The sequence below is a fragment of the Bombus pascuorum genome, chromosome 5 (assembly GCF_905332965.1).
Source record: "Bombus pascuorum chromosome 5, iyBomPasc1.1, whole genome shotgun sequence".
NCBI lineage: Eukaryota > Metazoa > Arthropoda > Insecta > Hymenoptera > Apidae > Bombus > Bombus pascuorum.
This window is the reverse complement of record NC_083492.1, coordinates 17,238,356-17,257,923: the sequence shown is the minus strand read 5'-3', so window position 1 is coordinate 17,257,923 and position 19,568 is coordinate 17,238,356. Positions and strand designations below refer to the sequence as shown.

General features: G+C 37.0%; 1 protein-coding gene across 3 annotated transcripts; it reads right to left on the bottom strand.

Annotated features, from left to right (window-relative positions):
• Positions 1-1,318: 1,318 nt before the first annotated feature.
• Positions 1,319-19,029, bottom strand: LOC132907332 (chromatin-remodeling ATPase INO80). 3 transcript variants are annotated; one of them, XM_060960310.1, is made up of 28 exons: positions 18,747-19,029; positions 18,466-18,682; positions 18,069-18,228; positions 17,910-17,989; positions 17,620-17,831; positions 17,370-17,543; positions 17,010-17,306; positions 16,768-16,926; positions 16,510-16,679; positions 16,212-16,428; positions 16,041-16,128; positions 15,661-15,952; positions 15,372-15,574; positions 15,146-15,286; positions 14,945-15,066; positions 14,568-14,863; positions 13,679-13,961; positions 13,426-13,569; positions 13,095-13,350; positions 12,886-13,013; positions 12,721-12,815; positions 12,023-12,095; positions 10,973-11,131; positions 10,771-10,873; positions 10,266-10,378; positions 9,949-10,134; positions 9,499-9,853; positions 1,319-3,650 (listed from the first exon to the last, which is right to left on the bottom strand). In XM_060960310.1, the coding sequence occupies exons 3-28, from the start codon at positions 18,200-18,202 to the stop codon at positions 3,235-3,237; spliced, it is 4,896 nt and encodes a 1,631-aa protein (XP_060816293.1). In that variant the 5' UTR covers positions 18,203-18,228; positions 18,466-18,682; positions 18,747-19,029; the 3' UTR covers positions 1,319-3,234. The 3 variants fall into 3 exon arrangements, with proteins under 3 accessions (XP_060816293.1, XP_060816291.1, XP_060816292.1); XM_060960308.1 differs by having other exon boundaries at positions 18,826-19,029; XM_060960309.1 differs by lacking the exon at positions 18,466-18,682 and having other exon boundaries at positions 18,826-19,029.
• Between the last annotated feature and the right edge of the window lie 539 nt (positions 19,030-19,568).

Sequence of the window (19,568 nt, the reverse complement as noted above, 5' to 3'; positions counted from 1 at the left end):
AGTTTCTTCGTGACGATGTGAAAGAATTGCAACTGGCTCTTTAAATCACTATCGAACCAGCTTGTTTCCCTTTATTATTAACGATCGATTAGGGAGTATGATTTAAGAGGACCGATGAAAGGGGACGGAACTGATAATTCCGTGGTAACTGAATTATGGGTTTCCCCGTATCGCGTGCTATTTTCTCGACGCACGTAAATAAGCGTAGAAAGCGGCAGAATAGCAGAAATCGTATCGCAATTTGTGCAGTCTGGCCGTGTCTGCAATTTCGATTCGTAACCATGTAACGATCCAAGATCATTTTCCGTTCCTCTTTATCGCAATCCATCGAATCAGCGTGGAACACTTAAAATACCCGTCTGTCTGACTTTCTCTCGACATCTTCTACTGTCAACGATAGGTCAGCGGTGTTTGTAAATTCCAGCTACGCAGAAACAAACCGATTAAGATCGAGTTTAAACGTTTGCCTTTTGGAAAATTAAACGCTAATCGTATATCCAGGGCTCTCTTACGCTTCTATACTAATCGCCAGTATGCTCTATCTTGTCACGCTGCACGTTCCTGCGTACATTACTCTTTTTTCAAATAACATCGGTATTTATTGCTGTTGATAATCATAGAAAGAAAAATAATAAATAAAAAAATATTCGAGCGTAAAAACTTTAAATATTACCTTTTTGAATTACTAACGATGGTTTGGTCGATGATAAGCTGAATTTAAATGGCATTTCACGATGTTGATGTAGAGATGGATGTGCGCAAAAGCAAGAAGCGAATAACGCTCGTCCGTACGTTGGTGACACTAGCATCGGTTCATCCATTATTCACCGTTCATCCATTTACTTCATTTACCTCGTTCACTTGGTTGTATCGCCGCAAAAACCAGTAACCGGACACTCGTAACGCGCACGTCACGATTCAAGGAATGTACCGTGGAAAATAAACGCAACAACACAGAAATCCCATTCCTGAGAAAGACCCTTTCTTCTTCATTTTTTTATTTTTTTTTTTTTTTTATTGGTTTAGAAGTTATTTTTCCCTTTTGTCTTCGGTTCACAAGCGAAGTCGCGTAGAAAACAGTTGATTCTCGATTTTCAGTTATTTTAAAATATAAAATAAATTTTATTTATACTAATATATAACCGATTTAAAACAATAGAAATTTTAATAAAACACACATTTTTTGAAAGATTTACCAAACTATCAAGAACTATTTACTTATCGTCCATTGTATAACATATTGACACTAATAATAATTTAAAGGAACCAAAGTTTTCGGAAAACGGGGAAAGGTTCGGAATAAAATAAACTTTGACAATTAGTAGCCATTTGAATCGTTTATTGCTAATATAAATACCATTCTTTTACAGATCGAATCGACCCAATAACGGTCCATAATGCGCATAAAAAATATCGTCTAACCGAGTCTAATGACGGAATAATGCTACTGCGTTTGACAAGTTGTAATACGTTGAGAGGAATGGAGAAAAAGAAAAAGCGAGACAGACAGAGAAAAAGTAGAGAGAGATATAAAGAGAGAGAGAGATATAGAGAGAGAGAGAGAGAGAGAGAGAGAGAGAGAGAGAGAGAGAGAGAGAGTCAGAAGAAGAGAGACAAGAGAAAAAAGTGAAAGAACGAGGACTGCGAGGGAGAATGTTTTCTTTTTCTTTTCAACCTTCACTTCGTCGAACAATCGTTTTAACGATCATCGAAAGAAAAAGAAAATATACGATATATAATACATTTCCTTTATCGATCGCTGTACGAACATCCTCGTATTTTTATTCGTTTCAAATTTCTGGCTATATTTCGACATTTTTGTCGTGTAGATCGAACGATTCTATACACGACATTTAACTAATTATAAAATAAAATCTAAAAGCTATTTTGCGGTGCTGTTTAGACGTCTGTTCGTTTTCATGTTTCTTCGTTTTCCATTTTCGAGAAAGTGCAAAGAACTTTCTTGGCAAGTCTTCAGGTAATAATCGTGTTTTTATTCGACTTTTGTCTATTTGTATTTCCTAACGTACTTTCGTACTCCTCTTCTTTTTTTGCTTCTTCTCTTTTCGACTATCGTTTTCCCTTTACTTTAATTCTTCGTTGAATTTTCTTGTCACTTGCTTCTAATCGAGCAAGCTGAAACTTGCTTCATTAAGTACCTAATAACGAGTGGCACGATTAATTTGTACAAATTGCCTAAGAATAGCGCGCGTGTTGAAAAAATTCAAGACTAACTTTCATTTACTTTATTCGATCATTTTTCCCTTTCTTAAGAAGATACGCACGAGATTGTTAATTGTTCCTTAATGATTTATTTAAATATGGACAAGTTATCTTAATTTTATACATACTTTACACACGGCTCGAGAGTTTTATACCAGCACTTCTCGAAATCGCTTAAAATACAGGAAGGTTGCGATCGATAAAATTCCTTTATTTCTTAATTAATCGACTTCGGTTCTGAAACATCGCTTCGATACGATGAATTCAAACGTCGAATTATCGAAATCACGTGATAAAAATCCTTTCGTCGAAGACGGAAAGATCCGAGTGACTGGAATCGCTTCCGTGTTGTTCACTGTGCCAACTAATTGAATCTAACTTCACTAACGCAGGCTAATTTCATTCGCGAGCGGAGAAGGTCGCTGTGAACAAGCACTGGATGTATTTCTTTAAAAGATCTCCATTGCACTATTTGAGCGTAGGGTTCTCGCGAGTAAAGTCTATCACTGTAAATCAAGTCCAGAATCCTTAACAAAACGAAACTACATATATATGTATACTTACTATGTATATAATTTTGTGTATAAGAAAACAGCAATGACGATCGCATTCTCGCTACTGGTCACTGAACACATTTTTAGAAGTTTCTTTTAAAAATCCATCTAACCATTCGACGAAATCAGAATTGATCCGTCAAAGAATGCACAATGTCTCTATGTTTAAATAAGTAACGATCGAAGACTGCTTACTTTAAAATTAGCGTAGATGCGATTGAATCCTCGAGATTCCTTCGTAAAAGTTCAAAATTCCTTTGCATCCAAGTATCTTCCCTTTCATTTAAATTAATTAAAATGTTACTCAGAAATTAGCGAAGAAACGGTCTCGTCTTGCAAACGTTTCAGACGAACGCGATTCAATTGCTTTTTAGACAACACTTCACGAAGTTTGTCGAGTTCCCACAGTTCAGGAATCTCCTTCGAGGATCACTCTAAGGAACTCTCCCTGCGAAAGCTAGGACGAACCGCGCGGTTGTTGCTGTTGTTGTTGCGTGTAAAATCCGAATGGTCTAGATTCTGCCGTCGTCGGAGAAAACGATGCACCGGTGTTCATCGACGAAGAAGAAATGGATGAACCAGATCCCGAGGCTCGATGTGCCGAGGATTTCTGTTGATTTACACTAGCGATCGTCTGTTGGGATCTAAGAGGAACCGGAAGTGGCCGCTGGACCTTTCGACCGTGATGATGACCGGTAGTACGATATCCTTGGTGACCGGGACCCGTTGGTCTTAACCGAGGTCGTCCTGGACCACGTCGAATCGTTGGTGCTGCTCCTCTGCCTGGAAGAGAGCCCAATGTTCCTACTGATCCCAATGGACCTACCGAACTGGGACCATCGCCTTCCGTTGGACCCGAAGTTCCTTGTACCCCTATAACATCAAATAATCGTCTTTAAAACGTTACCTTTTACCTTATTCGTTTACATACGCTGCGTCTGGTAGCTGTAAAACTATTCAAAGATGTTCAATTCTTGCACACGTACGACAATTATTTAATCGACGACGTCTATTTTATTTTGTACTATTAGCTTTTGTAAATTAAGTAGCTTGTTGTTAACAAACAAAATTTATTCATACTATGATGTTTATCCGCCAGATACAAAAATCACAAAATACAAATAAATCAAACAAAGTCCCATAACTCGGTATAGATAAAAGAAGAGAGATTCAGAAGAAGATTGCCGAGGTGGAATTTCTTAAATACGAAGAGCCTCACGTTTCCAGAACTACAATCATCGGAGACCACACGTCGAATCGATGAAAGGTTATCGTACGCAAGGAACGTTCTCGATGCGCCGTAGAGAATCGATTGGAAGTTTGTTGGCGCGAAGATCAGCGGAGAAAATCGGCGTGCTGGACGCGCGATGGAGACGATAGGTCGCAAGATAACAAGCGAGATGCCTTAGAGGTACGAATTTCGCGGGAAAGAGGACGCGAAGACCACGCGGGCTCCTGCAACTTTTCACGATTATAATGGCAGATGCAGGGTACGAACGGGGCCCTCCATTTAACGTGGAGTGGTCTGACCAGTTAATCGGTTATTCACCGGTACACCGCGGCACGGTACGAAGACAAACTCGAGGATCGTGCCACGGTATCTATTCGACTGATGGTAAGCGCAGGAGCCGGCCACGAGGACGAGCACGCGGGGCCAGGAGAGGGTAGAAGAATTTAATGAGATAGCGAGAGAGAAAAATTCTGGCTAGCGGAGGAGGAGGGTGAGTGACAGGGTCGGAGGTCAGTAGCCGAGCAAGGATGTGCAAGAGGACGTTTTCTTTCTCTTTCCAGCTAGCATTTCTCTCCCTTCTTTTCTCTCTTTCTATCCTTCCTTTCCTTTCTTCCTTCTCTCTCTCTCGCTCTTTCCTTTTTCCCTTCCTTCCTTCCTTTCCTTTCGCCTATTCTTTTTCCCTTTTTCCCATTCGCACACAGGCTTCGCGCTCGTTCGAGTCGTCGACATTCCTTGGCACGTTTTCGATCCTTTCAGGAGACGCTCTTCAGCCACCTCGGCGAAAGAGAGGAAGTTGAAGTGGCCACTCGGCAACAAAAGGCTGAAGAAGGTAGGAAAAGCACGAGGGACTCGTTTTCTCATTATAGCAGGCGCGCTTTTCTAGTTTTCCGTGCGCTCGATTCTAACCAGATTTCCAAGCATCGCTTCTGCATGCAGATCCTCGAACGCGTACGCCAGTTCCTTCGGATAACAAAGAGCGTCCTAGAGGTGTACTTGGTGCTGCTGACGCGATCACAGTTTGCAGAGCGTTCAACTACTTCTAAAGCAAGTAGTATGGGGGAAATGGTAAAAGAAAAGTAAGGGCGTTGAACGTTTTCGTACAAATGTACAAGATGTTCACCGTGATTGAAGAGAAACAACCGTTTGCGATATCGTTAAGTTTGTGTGTTTGCCGCCGTCAACAGTGAATAAAAAAAATTATACACATGGTATCGTTCGAAAATGTCAAGGTGAGTTTTAATCATTTTTTAAATCAAACATTCTTTCACCATGTTGTAATTGAAGAACATTTGTTTCATCTGTAAGGAATATTTAACGCTTTCAAGACTGAGCGTTGGAAGAAAATTCGTTTATCGATTATTAATAGCAATAAATAGGTCAGGAAAAGTAGTATACACAGGAATGTTTAACGCGAAAGAATTAGTATATCAGCGTGTTGCTAAAATAAAAAACTAACTAGTTTAATATCCAGAATAAGATTGACGAATAAAAAATGAAATAAAATTTGACCAAGTGAACGAAAAACGTTGAAAACTTTTAGCAAATCCTAACTCAACGTTCACAGTCTGCCATAACAAGATCGTTCAATGAAAACTTAAAGGGAGAAACGAAGAAAGAGAGGAAAATGAAGGAAGAGCCGATGCCTAATTGGTTTAATGTTCAACCTAGTATGAAATCTGAAGGGAAGAAAGAACACCGAGGGGTCGGTTAAAATATTTTCGCATATCGAGGGTCCCGCGATTCCCGCGAGAAGCACGCGTGGGTTAGATTCGTGGCGGGAGATAGAGTTTGGTGTACGCGTACGAAGAGGAGGGTTCTCGAGAAGTTTCGAGGTAGCTGGAAGGACGAATGGAACGCGAGGATCCGCGGAATGTCGACCGTCCGGCTGGCAATATCCTTGCCCCGTCCTATCTTCCCGCATTATCCTGCCGTATCTCAGCCGTACAGCACACAGCCAAACTCTCATTCCCTGCCCCTTTTCGTCCTTTGCCATGGCGCGGCTTCTTTCGCGGTGTCTCGAGATGCTCTCTCGCCTCGAGCACCCTGCAACCGGAGAAAATTATTGCATTCTAAAGCAGAAGACAGTGAAATAGTTTTGCTGCTACCCTCCGGCTAAACGACCGTCGTTCCTGCCCAATGAGGATAATGAATCGTCAGATTCTCGTTATCGTAATGCCGACGAATGGCCTCTCAGCTAAGGGAAGGTGTCTTGATGTCCCTGAAAGAGAGAAAGAGAGAGGAAGAGAGTTTTCGGTGATTCTAAAAGGACTGGATTATCGAAACATTTCGAAATGATCCTTCGAAGTACGATACACTAGCTTGTACAAGTATTTGAACGTTGACTTTCTAAATACTTCTCGTACGAAGAACAAAAATAAACGATCAACTGGCTAAATGTTAAACGTAACTATTTTTAGCAGGATTGCCTTTCATCGATAATTGGCAAAAGTACTTTTTTCGGAAAGTTTGATAAAAACTCGGCACCGAGAGGCTCAAGAGCAATTACGTTCTACGTCTGATCACATTTCAGACAGAAAGAACAATTGGACTGAATGGCGGGTAGCTGAATCATCGCGGAAGTAGGAAGCTCGTAGCTACAGAGGTTGTCTCAACCACTCGAACTGGTTGAAATTACTTTCCGTTACATGACACGGAAATATGATGAAAGCAATGCGGACGAACAAGATGACACGGTACGGTACGGTACGGTGAGGTACGGCACGAATCTACAAAATCCAACCCTCTTAAACCCCTATTCTTGGTGCAAGCAGGACTACCTAACTCGTGGCGAAAAATTATGCAAACGATTACTCGAACGTGGAACACGCCGATGTTTGGATATTTGTAATTTAACTAACGAAATTTGATCGACTCTGGGAAACGAAGATTGAACCAGATTCAACGGAAATCGTTTGATTTCGTTACATTTGTAGATACGTTACGGAGAATAGGTTTCTTCGAGAAGTATCGTGCGAGCAGAATTTTAGAAACGCAGATGAGAAAAGAGAACGTCTCGCGGAGAAGAGAGCGCGTTATATCGCTTACTTTCATGGATGCATCGATCGATATCTTGTTATTCGCAAAATGTATCTGAAACGGAATGCTTCATCGTCTCACGATACAAAAGGACAGAAGATGATGTATTTTCATTAAAGTTCAAGCAAATCAGAAAATACAGTGTCTATCTTGCTGTGAATTTTAAATTACTACTTGTAAGATAAGGTGAAACAACCAGTGCGTGAAGACCTATAATTAGCAAATAGAGTTAATGGAATAATATTGACAGAAATGATCGATACTAACGAGACAGAATCGTCATATATCAGACTAACGAGGCACTGTTTCATTGCACGCGAGATAAAAGCGATGTTATACAAAATTATTTGCAATAAATTTTTTCCTTAGGACAAATCCAAAGATTTGTATAAAAGATATAATAACGCAATATCTATATACGTAGATGGACAATGTAAATTGAATTTGTAGAAGATATACTTTAGCTGGCAGAACTTATGCAGCTATTTGATACTAAAAAAGAATCATCGATGGAAATAATCCGCGGAAACTGGAAAGAGAAAGAAACATAAGGAAAATGAATAGAGGAGAGAATGCAACGAGGTGAAAGAAAGGGGGCAGAGTAACGAAGTGATAGTCGAAAGGGGAAGGTAGAAAAGACGGAGAGGGGTGCGAGCGAGTTCCAAAAACCTAAGAAGAACATCATCGATCGCAGCTGTCGCGTTCGCTCCGCACCTGCTATTGTCCGCTCGCCTTCCAGTCGACGACAAGTGAGAGAGGGAACGACCCCTTTCCTTTCCGTATATATAGCACGAAATAGCGTACGAGCGAGCGCGCGTGCATGAAGGTGGCGTGTACGTTGCCCGCGTAAACTTCGGTCCACGTGTCGTTGCGTGAGGGCCACCTAAGTGCGGCTCGCTTTCGTCGGGCCCTCTTCTCGCTCCTCTTTTTCTCCTTCGCTTCTATCTCTCTCTATCCTGCTTACTCGTGGAACTTTCTTTCCTCTCCTTTGTCGTTCGAAACTTGCATCTCGCACGATACAATACGTTATGCAACGATAGGATCGCGGTACCGAATTAATCTTCCAAATGGTCAACGTTCAAAATAACGTTTCTTAATAACGTAGCTTGGGATAACTTAGAATAGTTTCGAATAAATAATTAATAAAAATAATTACAGAAAATCGCTTGCATCAATTTGATTCGTGGGAACTGAAAATATGTAAATGTATCATTCAGTTATCTTCGATAAAAAATTTGCAAGGTTTACATACAAAAAAAGAATATATCTGAATGTTAGATTTAACGTTATTATACGTCTAGAAATTTCAGTCTTCCCGAGCACATTCACCCGTCAATAATCATCACGTATATACACATGCAACGTAATAACAAAAAAAGAGAAAACAAAACCAGAATAAAGAGCCCCAAGTCCATCTAAATCCGTCATCCTCGTCAATTCAAACCACACTTCATTCTTGCAAAAAAAAAAAAAAAAAAAAAAAAAAACAAGACCACTGACCAACTAACAAAAAAATCAAGATATCCCCGTCCCAGAAGACGCTACATAGTACTCGAGCGTATGAAAACTGCGGGCGAAAGAGTGAGTCACAAAGAGGGTGGATATCTCCAAGGGTAAATCGCGTACCCTTAGGAAGAGCGCCAACTGTTCGTCGCAACACTTGCGCGCACATGTAACCGCGAGGGAATTTCGGTGGATTTCACGTCAGTCAAGGGATATTCGCGGTGCCCAGGGGTGTTTTCTTTTCGCACCGAGACCAAAATCCCACGAGAACCGAACCAAGTGGTGCAGTAGATGCAAAGGGGGGCTCTGGATCTATGAAAGAGTCAGTCGGGATTAACGGTGTATCGATTTGAGGGTGCGTCACGAAAAGTCATTTGGATCAGACAAGGGGGACGTTTCGAGTCGGCCCCCGAAAGTTCTTGCTTAATCCTCTTAGCCGTATCGTCCAATACTCTACCAGAGTCAGCATGCGTTTCTCAGCGATTTAAGCTCGAGTTTCAAAGGTGAACGCTGTTGGACCGCTTGAAATCTAACTGTGTCCATAGAAAATTCTCTTCCCGAACGTATTACGCATTCTGCAGTGTACAAATAGGGATATTAGATTGTTAATCTCATTGATAATCTTCATTATTCGTGGTAACGGATTACGAGTAATGCATATTTTATATTAACGAACTCATTGCGTTACGTGCAAAGTGCATGCTTAAATATTCATTAGCAGACATTATACAATTTCGCGTATCGGCGATGAATCTACTCATTCAACTGGATTAAGTGATCTAGTCTATATTTCACTGTAGGTTCCTGTGAAAAATCCTTGGCACGAATTATTATACAGCTACTAATGCACTTTAATTTTTTAATAGGTTTTAGCCTATCATGCTATTCACCATCAACGATAATGGATACTCTTACTTTTTAAGCGACAAATCTAACAAACTAAATACTTGCCATGTTGTAGAGAGTGATCGTTAGCTGTGCCACTACTGGTCGGAGATAAAGATACCGGTGATTGAGGACTGCTTCCGACACCTTTGGACGGTGGATGAAGCAGAAGGAGGCCTCGACCCTTTCCTCCAACGGGTCCTCCTCTACGGGAACCACGAGGTCTTCCCCTCTTGCTAGTACCACGAATCGTAGGCCTCATCCGAACGCTACTTCCGCTGCTGAAAGACATGTGGTGATCGAGACGGCTGACTTTTCCAGGATCTGCAAACTGACCCGCTCGAGATTGTCGACTGTCGCCAGAAGATACTCCCACTGGACCATCCACATCGACAACCAGGCCATCGTTGCTCGTCTCGTCCTGAACGTATTAAAGTATTTCCAATTTATTAATTCTATTCATCATTTTTAACAGATCTAATGCTTCGTCGATTCTTGAACAGTACTGACACATACCTCTGATTTAACAGGACTGGTTGGTACGCTATAGTCATCCGCGTTATCGAGGATCTGTTGATGATTATTAATCTGATATGATGGAACACCACCACTGACTAGAGTACTTTCATTGGAATTAGCTTGAACAATGTCGCCGATCTTGTCACCGTTAGTATCGGACAGACAAGGCTTCTTTACATCACTCTGATAAAAAATCAGGAAAAAAATAAAGATAAAAAAGATAGAAATTAAGGAAAAATAAGAAACATTCCATTAATAATGGAAAAAATTGAGGATGAAAAAGAAAATAGCGGCACTAAGGGCGCCAGGTTTACCTTGACCGGAAGCGCGGTTAACTTCCTCTTCCGGTCTCTCTCCTTGTGGTATAAGTTCGACTCAAGTCGGGTATCCTCCGCGTGCTGCTTTCTCTCCTCGCTCCGTTGGCTGTCTGAAATATACGGACAGGCTTATATACGGGGACGTTCGTTACTTCTTTTCTTATTATTATTCGTTATTAGAGCATTAGCATAACCTAACGAGCATAATGTAATTGCATCCACGCTCTTTCCTTCCCCTATCTTCTCTTTTTCCCTTTCTCTCTATCTTATTGTGTGCCAGCTTGCGTCCCGGCACGAGAATACAACTGAAATCGCGCTTCAGCAGTGAAACTTTCATTCACCAAGATTATAGAGTTACTTGTTTTATAATATCTTTGGCTATTCATTTTACCATTCCACTTTAATAATTGTAAACATGTTGTAACAATGTAATAAATTAAATTGTAAAAAATCGCTAATAAATCGACCAACGCTCGAATAAAAATTAAATAAAGATATTCACATTTTGCTTCGATTTCCTCGTCGTCTAACAAAAGAGAAACGACTTCCTTGGGCTTCAGAGTGTCTGGTTTGAAATTTCCACCACTAATTACCATACGTTGTATCTGTAAAAATGTTAAAATTACATTTCTTTTACCATTGAAAAATGTAATCTTTCCTGAGGATGATCCTGCTGTAAATTTTCAATTTTCAGTCAAGTGTACCTCACTCTTTTCTCGAGCACGTTGTAGTATCCTTTCCTCGATAGTTCCCTTGCAAATTAATCGATAGACCGTAACCTGTTTCGTTTGACCCAGCCTATGGGCCCGATCCATAGCTTGCTGATCCACCGTAGGATTCCAGTCGCTATCGTAAAAGATTACCTGTGAAATAAGATTTATTTCTATTGCAGTTAAGTCATCATTCATGAAAAAATGTGTACAACTGCTTTCGTGGTAAAAAATACCATCTTTTAATACAAAAATTAACGATTGAAAATCAGATCATATTTATATATCATACGCGATGTACTAAATAGGGACACTTCTCCTTCCACTCGATATTCGAACCAGAGCATATGCAAATAGGCTTCGCAAAATGAATGCCTGCAGTCTATGTTCGTGCACTTTCGTACGTAACAGAATGCAGTTTCGGCAATGCAGGAGAACGACCCTGACTAAAGATTCTTATCGATTCTACCATTAATCTGTAGTATCACTTTATTTCTAATCAAGATATACGATCTACCGTCACAGTTTCTTTGGACAGAGGAGAAACTTTACAACAAGGAGTAAAATTACGCTGTAATTAAAATCACAATAGACTGTCTCATCGATGAATACGTCCTTGCATTCTTAAAGACCAATTTATTCGATTATTCTATCAGAAATTCGTAATGATATATTTTTATATATGATCTAAGAATTTCCCATAAATCTTTATCTATCATGTGTATTTGTACTTTTTTAAAATGTTTTTATGTATCACGCAAGACGACATTAGATTAGGTAGGATATCAGCCTTGTTAAATCGATGATGGCAAAGTAGAATAGTGAAAGCCAATGCATATCGTGATTAAACGTTATCTCGATAAAAAATAGAATCGCCATTTCTCACGCTATGCTCCTTCGTTTTCGATCAATTATTACAATCGTTCGTGCTATTTGTCCTGGACGTCGAAAGAAAAAACAAAAGGCGGACGCCCGACTTTGTGAAATCGTAAGGTGAATACGTACAAGGTACGAACCGATAAAGCATAGGATAAGATTACTAACCGTATCTGCTGCAGTGAGGTTTATTCCCAGACCTCCGGCTCGAGTACTCAGCAGAAAGACGAATATGTCCGCCCTGAAACACGAAACAGTCCATGTAGATCGAACAGTCGAGTACGACACGTTTTGCATGTAAATTAATTCGGTACGCTGGTGGTGCACTTAGAGGATTTCCAGTATGAAATACATAAGCTGAATATGTTTTATCGCTTTCAAGATTTCCATGATCCGATTGTAATTTTGATAATTGGAAACACAGGTGAAAGGATATTGCATTTTTCTTCTTTGCTTTTTTGAAATTCAACTCGGGTTTGAAATAGAATATGTTAACAGATAATGACATGGCTAAAATGGCATACATGGCGAGCAGCCAAAGCTGCAGCTGTCTACGAGACAGGACCGATTCGCCAATTAATTCGCGTGTTAGTTATGCGCGAGTGAACGAAGGAACGACATGCTAAGAGGCAGCGCCTTATACATGCAACATGATGCGTAGTTGATATATATTTTAAGCAGCACTAAGAAAAAATTTATTCGGTTTATTAATGATATATTACCGTTAAATTAATAGACGGCGCTCGTATCGATCAATAGATATTACAATTTTTAACCGGCATAAAATTACATGCGAAATATTTACGAATTTCCATAAAATAATCTAAAATTTTATCCAAAAATTAAGAAAGAAATATAACGGTTACCTTTTTTGAAAGTCAGCAACCATATCTCGTCGATCTGAGATTTTAGAAGAACCGTCTAATCTCATAAAAGTATGTTTCCTATGATACATGTACTCCTGCAATGAAGACGTGATATAAAATCTTGTAACGACTATTTCTTCGAAGATCCAGATTAAGTAAAAATACCTCTAATAAATCGATCATTTTTGTCATCTGAGAGTAAATAAGGACTCGATGGCCTTGTTCTTTAAGACGACGTAGAAGACTATCCAAAACAGAAAGTTTTCCAGCGTCTGTTACTAAAGTTTGCTTATCTATAACAATATTACAAATAAAAGGAATGTTGTATTAAAATACATATGAAAAATCTACTACAAATGAAAAAAAATTCTTACCCGGTACTATAATATTTGACCATCCATTTATAGGAGTACATGCAGAAATTCCACCATGCGGTTCTACAGAAAATGTTGACGTCATCTGTGTTAAACGAAAGCTCGAGTTCTCTTGTGACGTTGTAATAGAAAAAGCTCGTTCACAACCAAACCAAAGAAGTCGTTGACCAAACTTCCCACCGCATTCTTCGTGTCTTCTCCATGCGCACGCTGCGGAACTATTACTAACGTATAATTTCCGAGGACTAACTTGTACCTGAAATATTTATTAATTATATTAGATCTTCCATTGTTTTAATTTTGAATTGATTTATTGTATCAATTTAAAAACCTTAGGAAAAGTATCGCAAATAAATGGTGGAATGGTGGTCTGTTGACAATGTCGCATTATTGGTGGCCTAGGAAAATGGGGATGCTCCGGTAACAAAGTCACTTTTGAGTCTTCTTGTTCAGCTTTGGTAGAAGGGAGTATTCTCTACAAGAAATATATATATATTTATATATTATATATATATATACCTTAATTGGATTAACCCATCAAATAAATAGTATAAGAAAGAAGAGAAATAATATTGATTCTGCACCTTCAATAATTGATTAGCAACTTTTTTACTGCTACGTAAAATTCGATGAGCGACAGTCTCGGGCATTGAATGAATAACATGAGTTGTATGCGTATATACAGGTTCTCCTTCAATTATCTTTCTTGTGAATATTAAATCCTGCAATGTATTCGTTGATGAGTCGACTTTTCTAGATAAAAGGAACATCTGGTTCATAGGTATCTCCGTTCTCTCGTCAGCATTCCAATCCTCCCAGTAATGCATCATTCTTATTCTCCTCTCCATTATAGTTGCAAGACACAATCTAAGCGTAAATGATAAAATAAATATTGTAAAATGTAGTATACTATATACAGGGTGATAAAAGAAAGGTTCATTGCTTCTAGGGTAGATAATAGCGACCAAATGATGCAAAAGTGTCCTAATAAATATGGGTCAAAAAATTAATATTTTCAAAATTATAAACAATTTTTTATTTCGGTTAAAGCGACATTTTCATTTCAGGAGCTGCCATATCATGTGGAAACAAAGGGTTGTCGTTATCATTTCTTCTTTTTCTGGTTACAGAATATTTTTTAACATATTCCTCTTCCAATTCCACAAACGCTTGACATTTTCCTACCAGGGAATTGTGTACTCTTTCAAAAAATCCTAGACATGTTCTAGCTATTTCACTGGCATATTGTATTTTCCGACGTATTTCATCTATGTTATTGATTATTGAAGAGTACACTATAAGAAAATCATCCGCTTTAACCGAAACAAAAAATTGTTTATAACTTCAAAAATATTCATTTTTCGAGCCAAATTTGTTCGGACTCTTTTTCATAATTAGGAGAGTATGATCTACCTTAGACGTGATGAATCCTTTTTTTTAATTACTCCGTATTTAACATAAAGAGTTATGTACCTGAATATAATACCAACAATAAACACTTTATTCATTTCCATCGGGGACAAATTTATAAATCTACTAAAAGAAAAAGAATTTTGAGAAAAGCTTCCATTGCTATCATGAAGAGTCCGATGTATATATTCAGTAGCAAATATAAATAGCTTATTATACAACAAGTAATCTTTAGATGGCAATGAGAGGTGCCTCAATCCTTCTGTATATAATAATGCAGGCATTTCATAACATTCAGTGTGCATGAAAAATGGAGATTTTGCATCTCTACGCTCAAAGAGTTCTGGGTGATTGCAAACCTAAAATTAATGAAATAGGTATTAATATAGTGTGTGGATAACATAAAGAATATGTTAAATTTTAAATATATCAATTATTACCTTTCGGAATTGCATGACTAGATTCATAAGATTTGATGTGAAATTTTTATCATTGGATGCAGTGTCACCACCACCCACTGTATAGTGTAAGAGATCTTCTATCCTAATCTTCTTTTTCAATGCTGTCCAAAAAATACATTATGATTTTTTAATACTATAAAAAACATAAACTCCTAATATGTAAAAACATTACAACCTTACCTGAATAAAGTAATTTTTGACGAGTAGTAAGAGGACAATATACCATAACTTCAATTTTATCAGATAATTCATTCTCTACATCTTTCTTTATTCTACGTAACATGAAAGGCTTCAAAATCATATGTAATCTTGATAAATGCTCTAAATATAAAGAAAAAGTATTAGATTTGTAAAATATTATTTTACTATATCATTAAATAAGAAATATACAACAAAAATATATTACTCTCGTCAATCCCTGTTTTATTTTCCGCGTGACTCTCGATATCTTTAGAAAACCATTCGTTAAATTCATCGTGAGAATCAAATAAAGTAGGCATTATAAAATGTAACAAAGCCCATAATTCTGCCATGCTGTTTTGAATAGGTGTACCACTAAGTAACAATCTATTGCGACAACTGAATCCAAGCAATAATTTCCATCTCATACTGTAAAATAGATATTATATCATAAAAATATAAATATAAATAAATAAAATATAAAAATATAAATAAACATCTGAGTAAGCACCAACCTGCTGGTACTTTTTATAGCTTGTGCTTCATCTAGAATCATATATTGCCATTTTATTCTATTAAAGTACTTATAATCAGTAATAACTAATTGATAACTCGTTATCACTACATGAAATGAAGCTTCTTTCGTATGTAGATCTTTAGTATCCCAAAACTGTCTTAGTATTTTACGCTCTTGTGGATTGCCCCAATAAGGAACTACTTTAAACATTGGGACAAATCGTGCCATTTCTTGCTGCCAATTATGCAACGTCGAAGCCGGTGATATGATTAAAAATGGTCCCCATACAGCTACCAAAAAGTAAGTCCATTATATTATAATAAACAGTTTTAGATATATTTGAGGTACACAGATTCAAGTATTTATTAAGTAACTTACAATATTTTTCAGCGACATGACACAAAAATGCTATGGATTGTACAGTTTTCCCTAAACCCATTTCATCTGCCAAAATTCCACTAATACCCTGAAGAAAATGTCAAGAATATTTACATAAATACATTTCTGATATTGCATTATATATTACAAGAATTTAATACATGCACCAACCTGATCATACAAATTAGCTAACCAATTCATTCCTTTCAGTTGATAACCTTTAAGGTTTCCTTTAAAAATCGAAGGTTGTGGATGTTCTAAATTTTCGGGTGTATCGCTAAGACGTAGTTCCTGAGATGCGGTTGCCGTATCGAACTGTTTCGCCCGAGCTTTTTCATTGTCAAATGCTTCTGTAGCATTCTTTTTTGCTTTTTGTTTCATAGCTTCACTGTTTGTACATACATCAAATCATGCCAATATATAACATATATTTGTTTACCAGTATGTATAAAAAAAATAACAAATTTACCTATCGTAATCATCAATTCCAACAAGTCTTGGATTCTTTTCTTCGTCTAATTGATTTAAAATCCGCAGTTGCTCTTCAGGAGAAGCTTTCCCCAATTTTCGAGACATAAAATGTGCATAAAGTTCAGTTTGTGTAATAAGAAAATTTAACTTCCTTTGTTGTCGTTTCGCCTAAATTGTGAAGTAAGATAAATAAAGTGTATTTGCGTTTTACATCATAAGTAAAACATATTATATAAATATAACCAGTATTAATCACCTCAATAAGCTCTACATCCATTTTTCGCTGTTCTTCAGCTTCCTTCTCTAATCTCCTTCTTGTTTCACGTTCTACTCGGTCATAACGTTTCCAGTAAGATTGCATTTCTCTTGTGAGGCGTTTAGCTCTCCATATAGTTTCTTTCATATTCTTTTGAGACTGTAAAATGTAAAAAAATAAATTAATGTTTAAAAAAATGATTTTGCATAAAAACAAATAACAATGAACATAGTAATACACACTTGCATAGCTTTTTGCCTCCAATATTTCATACAATGCTGTGCTACTTTTTTACAACTAATTAATATTTCCTTATGATTATTGGTTTTTGCTCTTTGTACTTTTCCCAGTTCTTTTTTGGACATCATTACCCAAATCTTTCTTCTTCTCATAGCCATTACTTCTGGACTTTTATTGTTATGCTTTTTTCTGCCACGCTGGCGTGGTTGATGACGCATTATTGCTTCCAATTCAGCTTCATCCAATTCTTCTTCCCTAGGAATTGTACGATCCCATTCATCATCTGGATAATCACCTTCCTAAAATATTTATAACAGCATTTTATTTCTGAAATACATTGTATCAATTTTTATTCTACGTACAGGATAATCTTCCAATGATCTATGGCGCGGTAATTTTTCCTTTTTTATTTTCATAACTTTCTTTTCTGGTTTCTTCTCTTTTTTCTTTCTATTTCCAACTATTAATTTTTGATGTTCTAAGAACCTATCGTAATTGGATAATAATCCAGCACTATAATATTGGTATTGAATATTCTGAAAACAAAAATTTCATATTATTAACAATTCCATATGTATATTTTACTGATCTTAATTTAAGCTTCAATTTCACCTCCGGTTTTTGGTAAAAACGTGCTTGGTATTTTTTTCTAAGTATGTGAAACTTTAACATTTCTTGAAAATCTTCTTCCGTAATGGGGCTATCTGTATCAGATCCTGAAGCTGAGCTATCTGATGAGTCACTTAACAAAATATCCTGCAACCAACGACGTTCTTCTCCCACACTTGACATGTTATATAGCCTCAGTTTATTAATTCTTTCCTCTGTAAAATTAATAGTTATGAAATTATTGTACAAAGTGTAGAATGATCATTTATAAAATACTAAAAAAATCTACAAACCTTCTTTTCGAATCAGAACATTATCGAGATAATTATCTGATCCTTCAGAAGATTCTGATGATACAGATTTGTCATCCTCACTGTAAATATCAACAAAGTAACAATTTTTTATAAGATTCCTTATAATTCTTACTTCATAAAATATAAAAAAGAAGCTACCTAGTAGGATCTTGAAACAATTCATTAATTTGCCTTAAAAAGGGCTGTACATTAAGACTACGCTCCAATCTTTGCAGATGCAAAGGAGCAGCCATTTCCGCTTCCAACTTCATTGTGTTTGCTCTATCTGTCATTACCAGTTTGTATAAAATTCAACAACCTACAATAATGAAAGCATATCGTCAGTAATAGATATTGGAGTTTCTTATTAGTATAAAAGAATCAATCTCTATCGTATCTTTTATGACATATCATATTCAGTAAATCTAATAGTAAAAAGAACTATTCAAAATTGCAAGCTTCATTTAATGAATCACTCAATGAGATTTATTTAAAATATTAGTATTAGTGAACCCGTTGTCAAGGAAACAAATATTTTATCTGTAATAGTACGAACCTAATATGACCCTGTGGTTATTTGACATTTCATAAAATATATTAAATGATTTTGGTGATACATGTTATATAGACGACAGGAAATTTTCTTTTTACGTAATTCGTACGCAGCATGTAGCAAAATAAAAACATCTATCTTGCGTTTTGTATTAGTAAAGCATATAGGATTTTGCTGCTTACTGCATTGCCACAATGCTAGATTGTTTATTTGGTGTTTCCTGTAACGGGCAATACATGTTCAAGGCATGTAACCGCCGTATGGAATTGTGTGTAACCAATTACATTATATAAGGTGAATGACACGATGAATCGAGCTGGTGCGGTTATAATTTCGCGAAATTATTCGATAGTTTTGGATCACCTTCGGTTTGGTTAGAAGTAGCCTCACTTATTTAGCACGTAAGATAGGGTCGACCGCGAGGAAATGATTCCCTTTGTTCACATCGAAATTGGGTGTATCAGACGGAGGGAAATACATAGTAGAAAGAAGCCTAGAGAACGCAGACATTTGGCGTGCCATAAAACCAGGGCAGGGATAGGGCATATTGTTGGCCACCATTTTTGTTTTCAGTAGGTGGCGCCAGCTTAACCAACGTATAGGAGAACCATAGCTCTGTCCATAGCTTTACCAACGTTTATTGCCGCAACCTAATAATTTTATTGTTTATTTAAATTTAAAATCATGCATTTTGTTGTATCTTATAATATTTTATACATGTTATTTCAATGTCTTAATGCAATTTGCTGTCAAAAATTTCTTTTATTGTATACCATCGGCTTAAAAGAAATTATAACGATAAACAATTGTAATTTAATTTTATGATAAAATAAAATTTCATTTGTATTTGATTTTATAATATTTGAATTGTATCAAAGAAAATAAATATTTTTTTCATAGTATTCTGTATTAAAATATACAAAACTTACTTCAAAAATAACATTACATATTTAGACATTGTTGTCATCTAATATGATCTTTTGAATATCGCGCTCTATATTGCTGCGTATGCTACCCCGAATACAAATTGTATTTAGGATGTATTTATATCGGTCCGCCAGTCTGATAAAAATTATTATCAGCTATACATATATTACGATACTAAG